The sequence below is a fragment of the Rhineura floridana genome, chromosome 9, assembly GCF_030035675.1.
Source record: "Rhineura floridana isolate rRhiFlo1 chromosome 9, rRhiFlo1.hap2, whole genome shotgun sequence".
Lineage (NCBI taxonomy): Eukaryota > Metazoa > Chordata > Lepidosauria > Squamata > Rhineuridae > Rhineura > Rhineura floridana.
Genome location: NC_084488.1, coordinates 89,180,496 through 89,199,004, shown reverse-complemented (window position 1 = coordinate 89,199,004; position 18,509 = coordinate 89,180,496). Strand labels below are relative to the sequence as shown.

Sequence of the window (18,509 nt, the reverse complement as noted above, 5' to 3'; positions counted from 1 at the left end):
ATATTCAAATTGGCTGCAATCTTGCACATAGCTTGGCAACATGAATCCATTTTAAGCAGTCTAACTATGGATGACTGCAGCCTGAATATTTAATATTGCTATTAATTGTATGTTATCCTACCCAGAGCTTGGAAAAGTTACTTTTTTTAAACTACAACTCCCATCAGCCCTAGCCAGCATGGCCACTGGAGTGGACTGATGGGAGTTGTAGTCCAAAAAAGTAACTTTTCCAAGCTCTGATCCTACCCTTCCTCAAGTTTCTCAGGGTGATGTAGGCGATTCTTTGTTCCCTCCTCTTATCCTTGCAACACCCATGATGAGTAGCGTAAGCTAAGAGATAGTGGTTATTTTTTATTTATTTAGTAAATTTGTTGGTTGCTTGTCACACAAAAGGTCTCCAGGTGACTTACAACACATTTAAAACAGAAGCATAAGTAAAAATAATTATAATATAAACACAGTCACACAAAAACAAATGTAGTTCATTAAAAATATACAAAGCAACCCCCTGCTTCACGCTGCCCATAACAGCAGTAAAAAGCTTCAGCAGCACACTAACAGAAAATGACATCATCCTAGTCCACCAAAAGTCAAGGGGAAAGGTGGTGTTTTTTTAATGAAGATCAGTGAAGGCGCCAGGCAGACTTCACTAAGGAGGGAGCCACAACTGATTAGATCAGTTCTCACCCAATGTACTTCATGGCTGAGTGTGGATTTGAAGCCAAGTCTCCAGTCCTAATCTCACATTCTTACATCACGCTTGTTGTCATATCTGCAAACACAGCATGGCATCCAAACAGAACTCAAGAAAAAGTACTTGCATGACAGTATTAATGCCAATATGCATTTATTTACTTTCACAACTTGCAATATTTTTAGATCACCAGCTCTTCCTTCAAGAATGGAGGAGGGAGGCTATGAAATATAAAGGAAGTCTTTAGATATTACATATCTGTTAAGTTCTCCAAGTTCTGTTGTATTTGAGCAGCGCTGCAGTGTCTGGTTAAAACAGTGCATTACTCATTTAAAAAATAAAAATGAAAGGAATCAGCCAGTTTTACTATTAGGTGACAGTAGATGCCAACCTAAGATGTCTTAGATGGTAAACAAGGGCAGAATTTTCTTTTTGTCTTCAGTATTCATATAGCCCTTAGAGCAGAGGTGGCTAACCTGTGACCCCACAGCTGCTGTTGGACTACAAGTCCCGTTATCCTTCACCATTGGCCATGCTGGGTGGACCTAATGGGAGGTGGAGTCTGTGATGTTCCTGCTTATATTGTAAATATGGTAAGTGCTAGTTATATAGAAGACATATGGTAAGTGGAGTGAAAGACGGGGGGGGAGTACATGAGCAGTAGAATGCTGGATGATTGGCTGAGCGTTTGAATGGCTGGGAGTATAAATGGAAGAATGACAGTTGAATCTGGGTGGTGTTTAGGTGGTGTTTAGGTGGTGAAGTGAGGTGGTGTTTGAGAGGTGAATTGTAAGGTGAATTGAGGAGGTGGATGGTGTTTGGTGTTGTTGAGAGTGAGTCGGAGTTCTGAGGCAATTAGTAAGAAGTAAAGTACGTAACAGAATATAGTTGAAACCATACACTTGTGAAACATTCTAAAAGTAATCTTGTTATTTCTAATACTAAATAAATATTTCTTGGTTAAACAAAAGCCTGATTCCTTCAGCTGGGAAACACATGGGGGGATAGCAAGTAACCAAGGCTGAACAGTTGTATCGAATGGTGGCAGCGGCGGATTGGAGGAAAGTGTATCCAGTCCCACAGAGAAACCCAGGGCTGTATGCTTCAGTGCAAGAGGCTGCAGGGGGGGTTGGGAATTACCTATACCCATAGACACAAGGTATCAAGATAGCCTGGCAGGGACTAAGACACAGTAAAGGTTATAAGAGATACAGAGTGTGGGGTTGTAAGGCCTAGCAGGGGGATTTGTTGAAATCTGTGCTACAGCTGTAAAGGGTAAGAAGAAAACCTGATGTTCCTGTCTGCTGGTAGCCACAAGTGAGAGCTTCACTGGTGGTGCTGGGGAAGGACGTCACAGAGTCCAACAGCACGGGGAGAGGTGCAGGTCAAGCACTCCTGCCTTAGAGGATAAGGTGAATAGCACTGCAAGCCTGTGTTCATATAGCCACTTGCATGCTATAGGACTTGGCAGCAACATCATTTAAATATTTTAACTTTGAGGTAGAGAACTACTGGAGTCAGCTGGCAGCTAGATCCTTACCTCCCCCATCCTCCCATTAGGCCAACTTTGATATGTGGATAGGGCTGCCCACCTGTCAATCACCTGACATCACAATGACATCAGGTGTCCAATTTTCATTTGCTCATGCATTTTGAAATCAAACCATGTGGGCAAAGATATAATACTTTGCAAGTGCCCCTGATCAGCTAATGAAGCCCACCAGCTGGTTTCCCACCACTGTTTTAAGCAACAATGGCAAAATGTCTGTGAAGTGGCAGCTTACAAAAGATAATGCTAACCTATTTATAGTGCGGGCTCGAGGACTTCTATATATGTGGAGGACATTCAATTTCAATGGTACACCGGACAAAGAGGTAAGCACAGAATCCATAATACTGAACCTAGTCAATCCATCCCTTGTGAATGGAACTCTCCATCTCTTCAGTCTCATCCATCTCTACTGGAGCAGTACATAAAATGCCACTTTCAGGTACAGGTTTTGGCAAAGATAGGTTTTTTTGCTGCAGCATTGATGTTTTTGACAATTCAAAGCAAATGGCAAAATAGTTCTCCGATTGCCCTCCTTGTGTTCGCAGTAGCATTTGGTAATCTCCAAAGCAAACCATGCATGTCTCTGGCAAATCAACCTTATTCAGGTAGGCCAGTTCAGCGCTGTCCACAATTAGCTTTAACCTTTTGCTCAAATTCTTAATCTCAAAACCAAACTCGGAGCTGTTGAAATGTCTGAAAAACTGCAGAGCAAACTGAATGCGTGAAACCCGTGCATCTACAAAGTTAAAACGGCAGACATGACAGTCTCTTCCAAACTTAACTAGGTCATCAGCTTTCAGTTGTTGTTGCTGGCAAAAGTGTAAGGCTTGGAATACCTGCTTGTCCTCTTGACTTGGATGATAGACGGTGATATGGAGACAGGTTACTGTCTCTTCAGTATCTGTAGTTTCAAAGTTGGACATTGCAGTACAAATTCTCAGAAAATTCTGGAGGAACGAAAATCATGGAAGAAAAGGTCAACAACATTACACTATTTACATACAACACACACATACAAGCAGCTTTACTCTACAGAACGTTGCATGATCAGCTGTAGCCTCTAGACAACACAGGAATGGGAGTCTTAAACTGTTTTATATGAAATAGCGTTACCACCATGGCTAGCAGGGTCACTTCTCCACTTCATAAATCATAGTTGTCAATCTTTACCTGGCAATAACAGCGATTGAATCTTTAAAGGTAAAGGTGTCCCCGCACTTATAGTGCGAGTCGTTTCCCATGGAGCGACTGAATCTTTAACATGCAAAAAAAAGTGGTCCACCAATGAGCTACCCTTCCACAGTGGACATCATCGTCCCTGCGGAAAAATAAATTCCGCTGTATCACTGCTTTAGGTCGGCCTCTGCGTCCGGAATGGCTCAATCCTCACTGCAACAGTTGTCAGACCGATCGCTTTTGTGCAAGGAGCGGAGGCCAGTCCCAGCAAGCCCTCCCCGCTTAGTAAGCAATGCGCTGGGCGGATACTTTCGGTTTCAGTTTCACTTGCATTTCCAGCTGAGCAAGAACAGACGAAGCAACGGAGAGAGAGCCGAGGACAGGCAGCAGACGCGACATCCTGGCGCTACCCGAACTGGGAAGTCCCCCGGCCTCCTTGCCAACACTCGACCCCCCCTCCCGCCGCCCCCATTTCATGCCAGTAGCCAGGCAGCAAGGTGAGTAACCGCTGTTTCCCGGGCTTTGTTTTTAAGCGTAATCATCCTTCCCTGTACGATTGTTTCCACCTTTCTTATTTCATAAGTATATCCCCTCCCGCGCGACCAAAAAAAAGAATCCTGGAAACTGTCGTTTACCCGTCACAGACCTACAATTCCCAGGATTATTTTTGGGAGGGGTGATTTAAGGGTTGGGGTGTGTGTAGGCAACTTAAAAAATCACACTTAGAATTCGCGCGCGCTCTTACACACACACACACAAAACACACACACGCCTGTATCTACCTTTGCCAAACTCCGAAGGCAGACGGATTGGGTGGTCAGATAAGATTAGGCAGAAAGCACCCTTAGATTCCAGCTCCCGCTCGCTCACACCTTTGCAAAACGATCTCCGAAAACAGCGAGATTCGGAGGCTTGGAGACAAGAAGCAGCCAAAAGGCACAGCCGATGCCTGGCACCCGATTGCTTTCAGTTCTGGCGTGGAGGAATGATGTTTCGCAGCCTCAGAGACATCCCCTTCCTTCCTTCCCGCCCCCAAAAGAGGGGAGGGGGACGAGAAAGAGAGGGTACGATGAGCGGCAGTCGCCATTTGGAGTTTTTAGCTTTGCTCTGCCTTGGAGTTTTCTCCTTTTCCTGGGAGAAGGAGGAAATGGAAAGTAGGGTATTAGAAGCCTAAAACTAAACTACGACAATGATTAAAATAGTGGTTTGAGTACCATCTGCTTTACACGCAGTTTTCATGGGATCAGCGACGATGGTAACTTTAAAGACAACTGCCTGTATAGCAGTAGCAGACCTCATTATGTTTACACACAAGCATGTATATATAACAACTATATTGCACTGTGCTTCTCCCCCTCTGGAAATGGAAATTGCTTTACCCAAGCCACTGTAGGAGTAAATAGCTTTTCTAGGAATCATATTGGATGAAAATGCTGATATCTGCTAATCAGGGTGGAATTAAAAGAAGAATACATTCAGCACATTGCAAAGGAAGATGAAAAACTCAAGACCACCAGACATCCAAAATTTGTTTTTTAGTTCCAAATACCATGTTGCCTGGACCCTGAGCTCTGCAATCTTAGTAGTTTTTGTTTCTTCTTGTTATGTGCCTTCAAGTCGATTACGACTTATGGCGACCCTATGAATCAGCGACCTCCAAGAGCAGCTGTCATGAACCACCCTGCTCAGATCTTGTAAGTTCAGGTCTGTGGCTTCCTTTATGGAATCAATCCATCTCTTGTTTGGCCTTCCTCTTTTTCTACTCCCTTCTGTTTTTCCCAGCATTATTGTATTTTCTAGTGAATCATGTCTTCTCATTATGTGCCCAAAGTATGATAACCAGTTTCATCATTTTAGCTTCTAGTGATAGTTCTGGTTTAATTTGTTCTAACACCCAATTATTTGTCTTTTTCGCAGTCCATGGTATGTGCAAGCTCAAACAAATGTGCCCATAAAAGCAGATTTAGGTTTATTAAGATAGTTAAGCAAGGATGCATACATAAACAGCTGAGAGATGAACTCATAATGGCTAGAGGAGATCTTTGGACAAAGTGACAGACTCCAGGAAGGCATGAGATGTCACAACTGTACGTTGGAGGCAGTATGTCTCTGAAAATCCGCTGCTAGGAATCGCAGGTGGGGAGAGTGCAGCTACAGTCAGGTTCTGTTTTCAGGTTTCCCATGGACATCTGGTTGGCCACTGAGACAACAGGAAGTTGGACTAGATGGGCCTTTGGCCTAATCCAGCAGGGCTCTTCTTATGTTAACTTGTTAGTGTTTGCATGTGTGTACATTTTCTTAGGCAAGAAATGAACACAATGCTGACTACACTATATTTGACTTAAATTAAATCTCAGTATTATAACCAAACCTGTTGTCTTGATTAATCTTATTGACAGCAACCTAGACCAGACTGTAAAATATTGTCTGTGAGATGCAATCTCAAGCTTTGATCAAACAATAGGCTGTTTGTATTTTGACAGAAAATCCCAGGTAGCTTTTTGAGCAAGCAAAATCAGAAACTTCTGCCTTAGACAACGAGGTCTAGGAGATCACAGGCCTTAAAAAAAAATCAAATATAGTCCAGATCAATAATCCTACGTTCCCTTGCCCCACCCCCTGGTCCCCTCTTTCACTCTCAACAGAGTTCTAACAGGAACAATCCATTAATAAATAAGACATATTGAACAGGTCTTAAGCTAACCACACCTTATGTCTTATAGTATTGTTCATGCATATCCTAGGGCCAACCCTACCAGAAAGAAGGCAAAGTGAGGCAGTTGCCTCAGCCAGAGGATGCTGGGATTTGGGGGGGACAGCAGTCTGCCCCAGTTGTCTTCATGATTCCCATGCTCATTCCCCTCTCTTGGAGAGAGCTGTGTGTACCATGTGGTCTGCCCTGTACCTTCTAAACTAGCCTTTAGGTGTGCAGAAGTATGCTGTCCTTCTCCAGTGTAGAAGCAACATTCAGCTGCCCACCCAGTAGGAGTTGGGGGCACCATCTTGTTCCTCGTCTCAAGCAGCAAAATGCCTTAGGCCGGTCATGAACATGTCACATGTATATCACTCATGCCAGTTATACAAAGACCAGGTTGAGGCTGCTGCAATCTACCTCTTTGTTAGTTAACTGGGTATGGTATAACAATAGGTATTGCATGCCAAGTTTCAATATTCAATTCCACTGTAACCCTTATTCAGACAGTTGCATTTTCAAATTAAGCTTCGTAAAGTCAAGGAGGAGAAGCTGAACTTACACAAAATAAATTTGTCTGCAGAACCACAGATAGTTGCATCCTTACAGGGACTCTTATCTTCACACATTATAGCAATTTTTACTGGGAAGGCTTCAGTTGTAGCTTCCTGTTTAGTTAAGACACCCTGCCATATAAATACAAAAACATGAGAGCGCGTCCGGATCCGACCAAAAATCTATGTAGTCCAGCATTCCGTTTCCCACAGTGGCCAACCAGTGGGACATGAAGGCAGCAGCCATCTCTTGCTGTTGCTCTGTGTTCAGCAGTACAGTGTCTCTGAACTGAGTGTTCCATACAGCCATCATCACTAGGAGCAATTGATTAACATATCCTCTGTACCTAGGGTAATGATTTAAGAAGAGAGGTTCAGACAAATTACTTCATCTGTTAAAATTTGTGAGATTCCCATTGATGCTTGCATGGCTCCAACATTACAAATTTTCAAAAGGGTTTTTAAAGCCTACTTCTTTTGAACTGCCTTTTCTCAAACAAGGTTTGCATTTCTCATATGTTTTATGCTCTTAAAAATGCTTCACCCACCATTTTGTAAAATGGGAGAAAACCAGGCACCAACACATGGGAGACATTACCTGTTCATTACCTGCTTTCCTTTGGCTGAGGTGATGGAGGTCTCCATTTTTTGGATGGACTTTCTAGTCCAGGGATGGGAAAACTGGCCCTCTAGATGTTGTTGGGCTCTCTGTTCCCATCAGCCCCAGATAGCATGGTTGCTTCATAGAGGCAAAGTATGTACATGGTGCCTTACAACAGGGAAGGAGTTACAGAGGAGGAGCAGTGGGTGTTGGGAATGTGCTTGTAGCAGGCCCCACAACCTAGCATCATTTTGAAAGAGGCACACTCTATCTTTCTGTAAGTCTGATAGGGTTTTTTTTAAAAAACAATTCTATGATGACATTTGCTAGGGACCTTCCCTACTATAAAATTACATTTTATACCATTCATTTATACCATACACCATACATTTAAAGTACATGACTTTCCCCAAAGAATTCTGGGAATTGTAGTTTTACCTCCCACAAAGCTAAAGTTCCAAGCTCCCTTAACAAAGTACATTTCCCAGGATCCTTTGGGGAACTTGCGTGCTTAAAATGTTTGGTGTGTGCATAGTGAACCGCAGGTAACTAACAAAGTGCATCTGTTTGTGATTACTCCGGTCCACTGTTACTGGAAAACTTGCATTCAAACAATCATTCCGATTGAATAAACACATTTCGAAAGCATACACTTCAGTGAAAAGTGTCTGCTCATTTTACACATTCCGCACCACATCAACAAAACCCTCTCAACCTGTCTCTCTGTATGGATGCCAGTGCTTTCTTCATCTTTCTTGTTAAAGCTGTTTCTGTTGCTGTTGTTTATTTATCAAGCTTATATTAAGCACTGTTGTATGTTCTTTCCTTCATCTGCAGGATTTCCTTTCTACATTTGCTCCCTTAAAAAAAAAAAGTTTTATTTAGAGAAGTAGCTTGTAGGCTTTTCTCCAGAGTTTAAATTCATGATTCTGCAAATACACTATGTAGCCAACAGATTTTCCTTTTCCACCTCCCAAAATGCCATGCACTAGTCATTAACTAGCTATATAACTAGGCTTTGTTGCAAATTGTCACTGAGGCCTCTTGAAGTCCCATTCTTGAGCAATCTTTGTCAGCATTCATGTGAACTTTATGTGAACTGTATTTCACATCAACTTCCTGGCAAGCCATTTTCTGTACCTTATTTCCTCAATAAAACATCAAACTTACGAGAAATGTATATTTTTCAAGTAAGGAGGAAGCATCCTCTTTCTTAATGTAGTAAGCTTTATTATTTTATTGTTGGTTTCTATAGACTCAGGAAGATTACTGTCAAGTTGTGTCTTTCAAGGAGATACTGATTTATCACTCAAACAATGTTGGGTTTATTAACCGATACACACTTAAATAAATGCTTAACCTCATATGCAGAAATTCTTATACCGTAAGAATTAAGCAGCCTTTCTTGGATGTTAATAATACACTGATGATTTGCAAGGAAATTTGCTTAATGGGAAGAGTCACAGCTCAATTGTAGAGCAGATACTGTGCATACAAAAGGCCCCAGGTTCAGTCCCTGGCATCTCCAGATAGGACAGGGCAAGGCTCCTCTGGGAAACCTTGGAGACAGGGCTGTGGAGTTGGAGTCGCGGAGTTGGGAGCAATTTTGGGTGGAGTCGGAGTCGGTAGAAATGTACCCACTCCGATTCCGACTCCTTCATAAATGGCAAATGTATATTAACTATTAATAACAAATTTACTGTAGTAAAATGGTAGCACAAGGCATTTCATCACCATCATGTGAATCCAGAGCTTGGAAAAGTTACTTTTTTAAACTACAACTCCCATCAGCCCCAGGGATTGGGCTCATGGGAGTTGTAGTTCAAAAAAATAACTTTTCCAAGCTCTGGATTCATGTGGTGGTGATGAAATGCCTTGTGCTACCATTTTACTACAGTAAATTTGTTATTACTAGTTAACATACATTTGCCATTTATGAAGGAGTCGGAGTCAGACAGCAGAAACATAGAGGAGTTGGCATCGGAGTCGAAGGTCTGGCGTACCGACTCCACAGCCCTGCTTGGGGAGCCATTACTAGGCAATGTAGAGGAGGAACAGGGAACCTTGGGCCTGGGGATCGAATACAATTCTCCAGGTCTACCTGGCCGTCAGGACTCTTCCCAGCCTGTGCTCCCTACAATTTTGTAAAAATGCAAACACAATTTGGGATGGTATTTTGCAGTCCAATCCACTTCCTATGTACCTTCGAAGAATTTGGTAACGTTTTCCCTGCTTTTTAAAGTTTGATAGAAATTTCTGTTGGCTATAGGTGCATTCTTAAACCACAAGTTCTTTTTTGCCTATTAGTGAATTTAAACCAAAGCTGTCCCAGGCCACATACACACCAGACCTTTATTCCATTTTAAACAGTCCAGCCTCCTCCCCAAAGCATCCTGGAAAGTGTAGTCTGTGAAGGCTGCTGAGAATTGCTAGGGGACACTCTGTCCCCCTCACAGAGCTACAGTCCCCAGAATTTGTATTGTATTGAAGTATTGAAGTGTCAAGTATTGAAGTATTGAAGTGAATAGGAAAGGAAGAACGTTTGGGAAAAACTGGGAAAATCTGGAGAATGGAAGCTATAAATCACGTGTTAATTTATAAGGAAGAAAACTTTAATGAAAATGATAGAAGCATATAAAAATATGATCTGCCAAGTCTTCTTTTCTCCAGTGGACAAATATGTATGAATATGACAAATATGTACAAATCCCTGAACCTGAACTAACATTTGCAGGAAGGGATTCTGAGGAACTGAGACAAATAGTGGTAACGAGAGAGGAAGTTCTAAGCTTAATGGACAATATAAAAACTGACAAATCACCGGGCCCGGATGGCATCCACCTGAGAGTTCTCAAAGAACTCAAATGTGAAATTGCTGATCTGCTAACTAAAATATGTAACTTGTCCCTTGGGTCCTCCTCCGTGCCTGAGGACTGGTAAGTGGCAAATGTAACGCCAATCTTCAAAAAGGGATCCAGAGGGGATCCCGGAAATTACAGGCCAGTTAGCTTAACTTCTGTCCCTGGAAAACTGGTAGAAAGTATTATTAAAGCTAGATTAACTAAGCACATAGAAGAACAAGCCTTGCTGAAGCAGAGCCAGCATGGCTTCTGCAAGGGAAAGTCCTGTCTCAGTAACCTATTAGAATTCTTTGAGCGTGTCAACAAGCATATAGATAGAGGTGATCCAGTGGACATAGTGTACTTAGACTTTCAAAAAGCGTTTGACAAGGTACCTCACCAAAGGCTTCTGAGGAAGCTTAGCAGTCATGGAATCAGAGGAGAGGTCCTCTTGTGGATAAGGAATTGGTTAAGAAGCAGAAAGCAGAGAGTAGGAATAAACGGACAGTTCTCCCAATGGAGGGCTGTAGAAAGTGGAGTCCCTCAAGGATCGGTATTGGGACCTGTACTTTTCAACTTGTTCCTTAATGACCTAGAATTAGGAGTGAGCAGTGAAGTGGCCAAGTTTGCTGATGACACTAAATTGTTCAGGGTTGTTAAAACAAAAAGGGATTGTGAAGAGCTCCAAAAAGATCTCTCCAAACTGAGTGAATGGGCGGGAAAATGGCAAATGCAATTCAATATAAACAAGTGTAAAATTATGCATATTGGAGCAAAAAATCTGAATTTCACATATACGCTCATGGGGTCTGAACTGGCGGTGACCGACCAGGAGAGAGACCTCGGGGTTGTGGTGGACAGCACGATGAAAATGTCAACCCAGTGTGCGGCAGCTGTGAAAAAGGCAAATTCCATGCTAGCGATAATTAGGAAAGGTATTGAAAATAAAACAGCCGATATCATAATGCCGTTGTTTAAATCTATGGTGCGGCTGCATTTGGAATACTGTGTACAGTTCTGGTCGCCTCATCTCAAAAAGGATATTATAGAGTTGGAAAAGGTTCAGAAGAGGGCAACCAGAATGATCAAGGGGATGGAGCGGCTCCCTTACGAGGAAAGGTTGCAGCATTTGGGGCTTTTTAGTTTAGAGAAAAGGCGGGTCAGAGGAGACATGATAGAAGTGTATAAAATTATGCATGGCATTGAGAAAGTGGATAGAGAAAAGTTCTTCTCCCTCTCTCATAATACTAGAACTCGTGGACATTCAAAGAAGCTGAATGTTGGAAGATTCAGGACAGACAAAAGGAAGTACTTCTTTACTCAGCGCATAGTTAAACTATGGAATTTGCTCCCACAAGATGCAGTAATGGCCACCAGCTTGGATGGCTTTAAAAGAAGATTAGACAAATTCATGGAGGACAGGGCTATCAATGGCTACTAGCTGTGATGGCTGTGCTCTGCCACCCTAGTCAGAGGCAGCATGCTTCTGAAAACCAGTTGCTGGAAGCCTCAGGAGGGGAGAGTGTTCTTGCACTCGGGTCCTGCTTGCGGGCTTCCCCCAGGCACCTGGTTGGCCACTGTGAGAACAGGATGCTGAACTAGATGGGCCACTGGCCTGATCCAGCAGGCTCTTCTTATGTTCTTATGTGTCGCCCTCCAAATAGTAAAAAAGATGCTGTTTTCTCTTTCTGGTTCTTCAAACTTCCATCCTCTCTCTCCTTATACAAAATCTCCATTAAGTCTTCAAGAAAATCTCTTCCAATGCATTTGCTTTCTCATCTCTAGATGGCAATGTTGCATCAGTCATTGCTGTTCTGACACACAGTGTCCATCAATGCTTTGTTTGTTTGTTCTTCTGAAGGATTCAGTCCTTAATAAGAAACTGATCCTGCCAGGGTTTCTGCATGTGATTGCTTTTATGCACTTGAGTAATCTCACTGGGTTTGACACAACTACTCACGTGCATCTGTTTTGACAAGATCAGGCTTGAAAGTTCTGGACTGACAACCATGGAGACTAAATCCTCTGTTCACCCGGAGAGCAGGTGCAGAGGCAGCAAAGGCAGATGCAACACAAGCTTCCCTCTTCATTCTCCAGCAAACCCAACAGTGAGATTGTGGCTGTAATTGTTTTTGAGAGTTGGAAAGTACCAGAATTGAGGAATTATAACAGAAAAAAAATACAGAATAAGTGACAAGCGAGGTACTCCATTGGAAATAGTACAGAGCAATACAAGAGGAAAATGGAGAGCTTTAGCAAGGGATCAAGGATGAGAATTTAAAATGAAAACATGATAAACATGTCTTGCTGGTTCAAAATGAAAAAAATGAGGAATAAAAAAGACAAGATACAGGACGAAACTAAATCTTAATTCCAGGTTAGGAGACTCTTCAGAAGAGCTAATTAAACAGAAACATACAGAAGCATTTAAACTGCATATTGTTGTTGTTTTAAAAAGGGATTTAGGCTGCAATCCAATCCATGTCTACTCAGAAATAAGCTCCATTGGGTTCAGTGGGACTTACTCCCATTGTATGTATTGGATTGCAGTCTTCGTGCAGCCCAAGCCTGTGCCTCTTTACTCAGAAGTAAATCCCAATGAGTTCAGTTGGGTTTACTCCTAGGTAAGTTTCCGTGGGATTGCAACCTTTGTGCAGCATTTTAGTGCTAAACTGAAAGTGGAAACATGTAGGATGTTTTACATCATGGTAAGACAAACTGGCTTACTGGGACCCTGCAAACATTCTGGCTCCCCAAGAGGAGCTCACACCCACTTTGCTCTTCCCCGATCCTTTTAGGCATAGTGCAGTGGTTCCCAAACTTTTTTCCCCATGGAACACTTGAAAACTGCTGAGAGGCTTGGTGGAGCACTTAATGATTTTTTCTGCCTGTCGTAGCAATTGTAATGTGCTGTGCTAGTCTCGGTATGATTTTGAATTGTATTTTTATTGTTTGTTTTATTTTTTACAGAGTATTACCATTTGAATTCCACAGAATTCAAATTGTAATTGCAATAAAATACAGAATAAGAAAGAAAAGCAATTAAAATACAATTCAAAATTAATATAAATGTTTGATGCAGACACACTGTGGACCACCTCAATGAAGCTCACAGACCACTGGTGATCCACGGACCATAGTTTAGGAATCCCACGCTTACTGGATTGTCCAAACTTAGGATCACCGTTAAGCTCTCTCCTCATAAACTGTGGGCTGTAACCAAGAACAAACCTTGGTTGGGCTTAACATTATGTGCAAGCACAAATCCATGCATCCTGCACCTCAACCAAAGGGCTTTATTGTACATCGTTTCAGGATGCCTCAGGGGAAGCAATTCATAAATTAATTAAATAAACCAATTCCTTAGTATTCAGGTAAATTCAGTGAGAGGTCCTTCAACGGTATCACTGCCCACTCCACCTGGCTGTGCTAGTTTTGACCTGCTGTTGCCTGAAATAATTGGAAGTGGCCTAGAAGTATGGGTTGTTAGTTTATTTGTTTATTTAGAACTTTTATAAACCATCTAGTATTTTCTACAAATTTTAAGTGTGCTATACAGCATAAATACAGTGAACATCTTTAAAACAAAAATGCAACACAAAATCAATAAACCAATAGTATAAAAGCATGTTAAAACAAAAATGGGGATTCAAGGAATTCATACAGATAAAAACAGGGTCCATTCTTATGGGTCAGGGAAAGCCTGGGCAAAAGGATATGTCTTCACAAGACGTCTGAAGCAGCTGATGGTTGCTGACTCGCATACGGCAGCGGGAAGGACAGTCCATAGCATAAGGCCAACAGCAGAAAATGCCTGTTTTCGGGTCACTGGCCTATGACGTTCTGTAGGATATGGTACTAAGCATAGAGTTTGCCCAGATTATCTAAGTGATTTTACAGAACCATACAGCTGCAGGCAGTTTTGCAGTATCTGAATGGATGCTATGCAATCATTTCAGTGATTCCTGCCTTCTATAACCTTTTCTCCCAGAACATAGGAAGCTGCTTTATACCAAGTTACACTGCTGGCCCATCTAGGTCAGTATTGTATACCTTAACTGGCAGTGGCCAGGAGCTCTCCAGGATTTCAGACAGGGATTGTCCTCAGCCCTATGTCAGGGATTAAACCTGGAATCTCCTGTGCACAAACCATGTGCTTCATTACAGCCATTCATAATGGTTTGCTGGATATTTCCTCCTAAGAAGAAAGCTGTGGTGAAAGCCACCAAGAGGTCCCTTTGCTAGCCCGACATGTGGATCTGCCCCACAGATCCATCAGTTTTGTAGCTGGCTTCGTTGTTTGTTCTATGAACCACAAAGAAATCAATGTAAGCATCCTTGGGAATTCTATGTTGGTGACAGTAGTAGTTCATTTTGCAATTGTGAGGGAAAGAACAGCAGTCAGAGAACCAGGGTGGTCAAGCAGACAGAGCAGGACATCAACCCAAAAATCTTGCATTCAAATCCTCACTTAACAATGAATTCATCAAATGTAGTTCTCCAGTATTGCTGCTGGAATGCAGCAACATAGAGGGCTGTTGCTTTCACACCCTGCTTGTGGGCTTCCCAGAAGAGTGGTTGGCAATCACTGTGGGGAATAGAATGGTCCTGGATGGGATGGAGTCATTGGTCTGATCTTACTGTATTCTTATCTGGACAAGTCATTCTCTTTCCACTTCACTTCTCCATTATATGTAGAATAAAACCACAGCGATAACACAAAAATAGTAACATCCAAAAATCAAAATAAAATCCAGCATCAGAAAGAAACAGAGCAAAGAGAAAAAGCTTTGAATAAACAAAATTGCCTCTCAGATGCCCAAGAGAATAAAATTGTTCTGACCTGGCACCTGAAAACTATTAGGAGCACCAGATGGACCTGTCTGAAGAGAGCATTCCATCAACAGGGTGCCATAGCCTTTCTGTAGTTCCCACCTGCCTAAACTCTGAATGTGAAGGCAAGGCACCCTGTCAGGTCTTGGAAGAATGTCATGAAACTTCTTTGGAAACACTTCAAAGAACTGGTGTGTGTGGGGGGGTGAGAGATGTAGATGTGATGATCCTGTATTAGTGTAAATAGGGTAAGTGCTGTTTGTTTAGAAGATACATGGTAAGTGGAGTGAAAGAGGAAGGGGGGTGAATGGGCAGTAGAATGCTGGATGATTGGCTGAATGTTTAAAATGGCTGACAGTATAAAAGGAAGAATGTCAGGTAAATCTGGGTGGATGTGAGGTGATGTGATGAAAGAGAGTGGGTTGTTTTGGTGGGTTTTGAGAGTTGTTTTGTCAGGAGAGCGTGGAGAAGGAGGGGGGTGGAGTTCGGATTAGTATTAGATAAAACCATATGCTTATGTGCCTTATGAAGAAATCTTGTTAATCTTGTTATCTGTGTTATTTAATAAATACTTAATTTGGTTTACCAGAGGCCTGATCCTTGGCTGGGGTTTCACAGACCAGAAGGGAGGGTGAGGTAAATAACCAAGGCTGAAGAGTGACAAATGGTGGCAGCGGGTGAAGGGAAGAATATAACACCACAAGTATTCAGAGCAAACCAGAATTATAAGCAGTCTGAGTAAATCAAAGGGATTGGGACAGCTTAAGCACACAGTCACAGAGGTAACCTAATTGAGGGAGACTCAGGCAGAGTCTCTGGGAATACTGGTTATAGGACGTGACTGGTGGTGCTGCCTAGCAGGGGGATCTGTTGAGATCTGTGCTAGAGCGGGGAGAGAAACCATATAAAAGGACAGTCCGGACTGGTGGAGTCCTTGGTGGTGCCTAGAGACAGGCAGTAACCACGCGCAGGTAGGAACCTGACAGGGAGAGCCAGGGAAGGGCGTCACAGTAGACAATAAAGCGCTATGTACAATAATCAGTTCAATTTATAAATAATGATAAATAATATGGAGGCAACTTGCCCTGGGCTACCAAATGACAGGTAGAAACTGTATGTTTCTAGTGGGCCCAGGGGCCCAGACTCTTAGCTTTCAGTAAAAACAAAAGCAAAAGCAAATTTAGACCTGCTCTAGAAAGCTAGATGCCAAAATATGAGCCACTCCCTCCTGCAATTTCTGTAAGATGAGCTAGCCTGCTGCCCCAAGTCCCTGCCCCTTCAGGTTTTTAGCCAGTGAATTGATGTGATTGATGTTTGGGCTCCAGCAAATCAAAAGCTACTGTCTTCTCCTCTCTGGCTAGTGGCTTGTCTCTTTGAAATCTCCATTTGATCATCAGGTACTTTCTTCAGATCTAAGATGGGCCGCAACAGCTGCACTACTACCAGACAAATGTATAGTTAAAAAAGAAGAAATGGATCCCCAAATGCATGTTTTGGTTAAAGGTGAGTCCAGGGTCTGAAGAAGTGGAAGACTACTAATGTAGAGACTACTGAGCTAGATGGACTAATTGACTATAAAAGGCAGGTACTTGTGTCCAATAAGAAGGTACAACACAAGCTGGAATGTAGGGACACCTATTCTGAATTCCAGCCTGCCTCTGTTAAAACAAACAACCTAAAACAGTATTGCATTTTGATGGTTATTATTAAAGTCCTTTAAAAATGTATTCAGAATGAAATTGCCAGATTCAGTTATATCACAAGTGGTATTGGTAATTAAATGGGTGAGTGTGCCAAACCAATGCACTTGTGTATAAAATGACTCAATCTACTGGAGGTCTCTACAGATGAGATGCAATGCTGAAGGACATGATTTTGACAACCACCATGTATTGTTTATGACCCATCTCATGATATGGTTATTAGCTTTTGTAGTCCTCATGAGCAGCTGTGGTCATTAAAGAGCCCCTGGCACTCTCTGCTGGGAGAAGGATGTTCGATCAAGAGCCTTGTTGAATTCTCCCTGCACTTTTCTGTTCGCTCTGGCTTTTACTCTGTTTCTGAATCCTTTTTCTACAGTACAGCATAGTGCTACTGCTATTCATTCACTGCTACTTTAGGGTTGTGCTTGCAAACATTTTTGGCACAAAAATAGCATTTGGACATAGCCTGCAATATCTCCCCAAGACAACTGAAAATTACTTTTCTAAAAGTCTCTTTGCAGTTACTGTATTCTCATTCTCTGCAGCTGCTTCTGCAGAACATTTTGAGGGCTTTGCCACTCTCTACTTGAATCCAACTGATCAAAGAAAATGACTGGCAAAGGCTTTCATGAAAAACATATCCAGTTCCTCTTCTCCAAAGCTGCTGTTTGTGCCAAGGGGAGGTTAACCCCCAATGCAAATAGCCACTTGGGGGCAATTGTCATCATTTATTTTATACACTGCTTTATATTTCATTAGAAATCTCTAGTGGCTTATAAATCCCAAATTAAAAGGAATCAATATAAGAAATATATTCCACATTCAAAACCAAACAATACTACTACTACTCATTAATATCTTCATCAATCCACATTTTAAACATAAATAAATATATATAAATGATGTACATAAGTAACACCACAAAAAATTAAAATATCAAAATATATCAAGATACATCAAAATGCAACATAATTACAACTGATAGAAAATCCATAAATTACAAAAAATAATACAATCACCAAAATAATTCACTTACACATTCACACTACACAAAACTAATCAAAACACACAACCCCTACATACACACTATTATGTATTTAATTAAGTAGTTTATATCCCACCCTTCCTCCCAGAAGGAGCCCAAGGCGGCAAACAAAAGCACTACAAGCACTCTAAAACATCTTAGAAACAAGACTTTAAAACATGTTGAAACAAAACATCTTTTAAAAACATGTTTTTTAAAAAACAGCTTTAAAATCTTAAAAAGCAATTCCAACACACGTGGTCTGGATAAGGTCTCTACTTAAAAGGCTTTTTGAAAGAGGAAGGTCTTCAGTAGGCACTGAAAAGATAACAGATGGTGCCTGGCTAATATTTAAGAGGAGGGAATTCCAAAGGGTAGGTGCCACAACACTATAAAGATCCACTTCCTGTGTTGTGCGGAACGGACCTCCTGATAAGATGGTATCTGCAGAAGGCCCTCACTAACTCACCAATCTCTTTACACTTACCACATCCGTCCATCCACTCAGTTCTCACTTCAATAAAACACTTCAGCATTGAATTAACAAAATAATTAAATAATTAACCAATAATTGTGTATTCCCAATCTCTATGTATGAATGTGAAAGTTGGACAATGAAAAAAGTGGATAATAGAAAAATCAACCCATTTGAAATGTGGTGTTGGAGGAGAGCTTTGCAGATACCATGGACCACAAAAAAGACAAATAATTGGGTGTTAGAACAAATTAAACCAGAACTATCATTAGAAGTTAAAATGATGAAAATGAGGTTAGCATACTTTGGACACATACTGAGAAGATATGATTCACTAGAAAAGACAATAATGCTGGGGAAAAAAG

General features: G+C 41.7%; 2 protein-coding genes across 11 annotated transcripts in view; one reads left to right on the top strand and one right to left on the bottom strand.

Annotated features, from left to right (window-relative positions):
* Positions 1 to 206: 206 nt before the first annotated feature.
* On the bottom strand, positions 207 to 4,391 carry TIFA (TRAF interacting protein with forkhead associated domain). 2 transcript variants are annotated; one of them, XM_061585371.1, is made up of 2 exons: positions 4,205 to 4,391; positions 207 to 3,193 (listed from the first exon to the last, which is right to left on the bottom strand). In XM_061585371.1, the coding sequence occupies exon 2, from the start codon at positions 3,167 to 3,169 to the stop codon at positions 2,597 to 2,599; it is 573 nt and encodes a 190-aa protein (XP_061441355.1). In that variant the 5' UTR covers positions 3,170 to 3,193; positions 4,205 to 4,391; the 3' UTR covers positions 207 to 2,596. The 2 variants fall into 2 exon arrangements, with proteins under 2 accessions (XP_061441355.1, XP_061441356.1); XM_061585372.1 differs by lacking the exon at positions 4,205 to 4,391 and adding an exon at positions 3,417 to 3,655.
* The window catches only part of ALPK1 (alpha kinase 1), a 90,994-nt gene continuing 76,110 nt past the window's right edge, over positions 3,626 to 18,509 (top strand). For 6 of the 9 annotated variants that reach the window (XR_009757973.1, XR_009757972.1, XM_061585361.1 and 3 more), the window contains exons 1-2: positions 3,626 to 3,919; positions 16,340 to 16,445. Coding sequence is in view for 1 of the 9 variants with exons in the window: in XM_061585361.1 (XP_061441345.1) it covers positions 16,431 to 16,445 (15 nt within the window). In the remaining 8 variants the exon portion in view is untranslated. The remainder of the gene's footprint in view (positions 3,920 to 16,339; positions 16,446 to 18,509) is intronic. The other 3 variants (XM_061585368.1, XM_061585366.1, XM_061585367.1) reach the window with 1 other exon arrangement.

Excerpts from the sequence above, each read along its gene's own strand:
- TIFA (XM_061585371.1), bottom strand. The coding sequence starts at position 3,169 with ATGTCCAACTTTGAAACTACAGATACTGAAGAGACAGTAACCTGTCTC.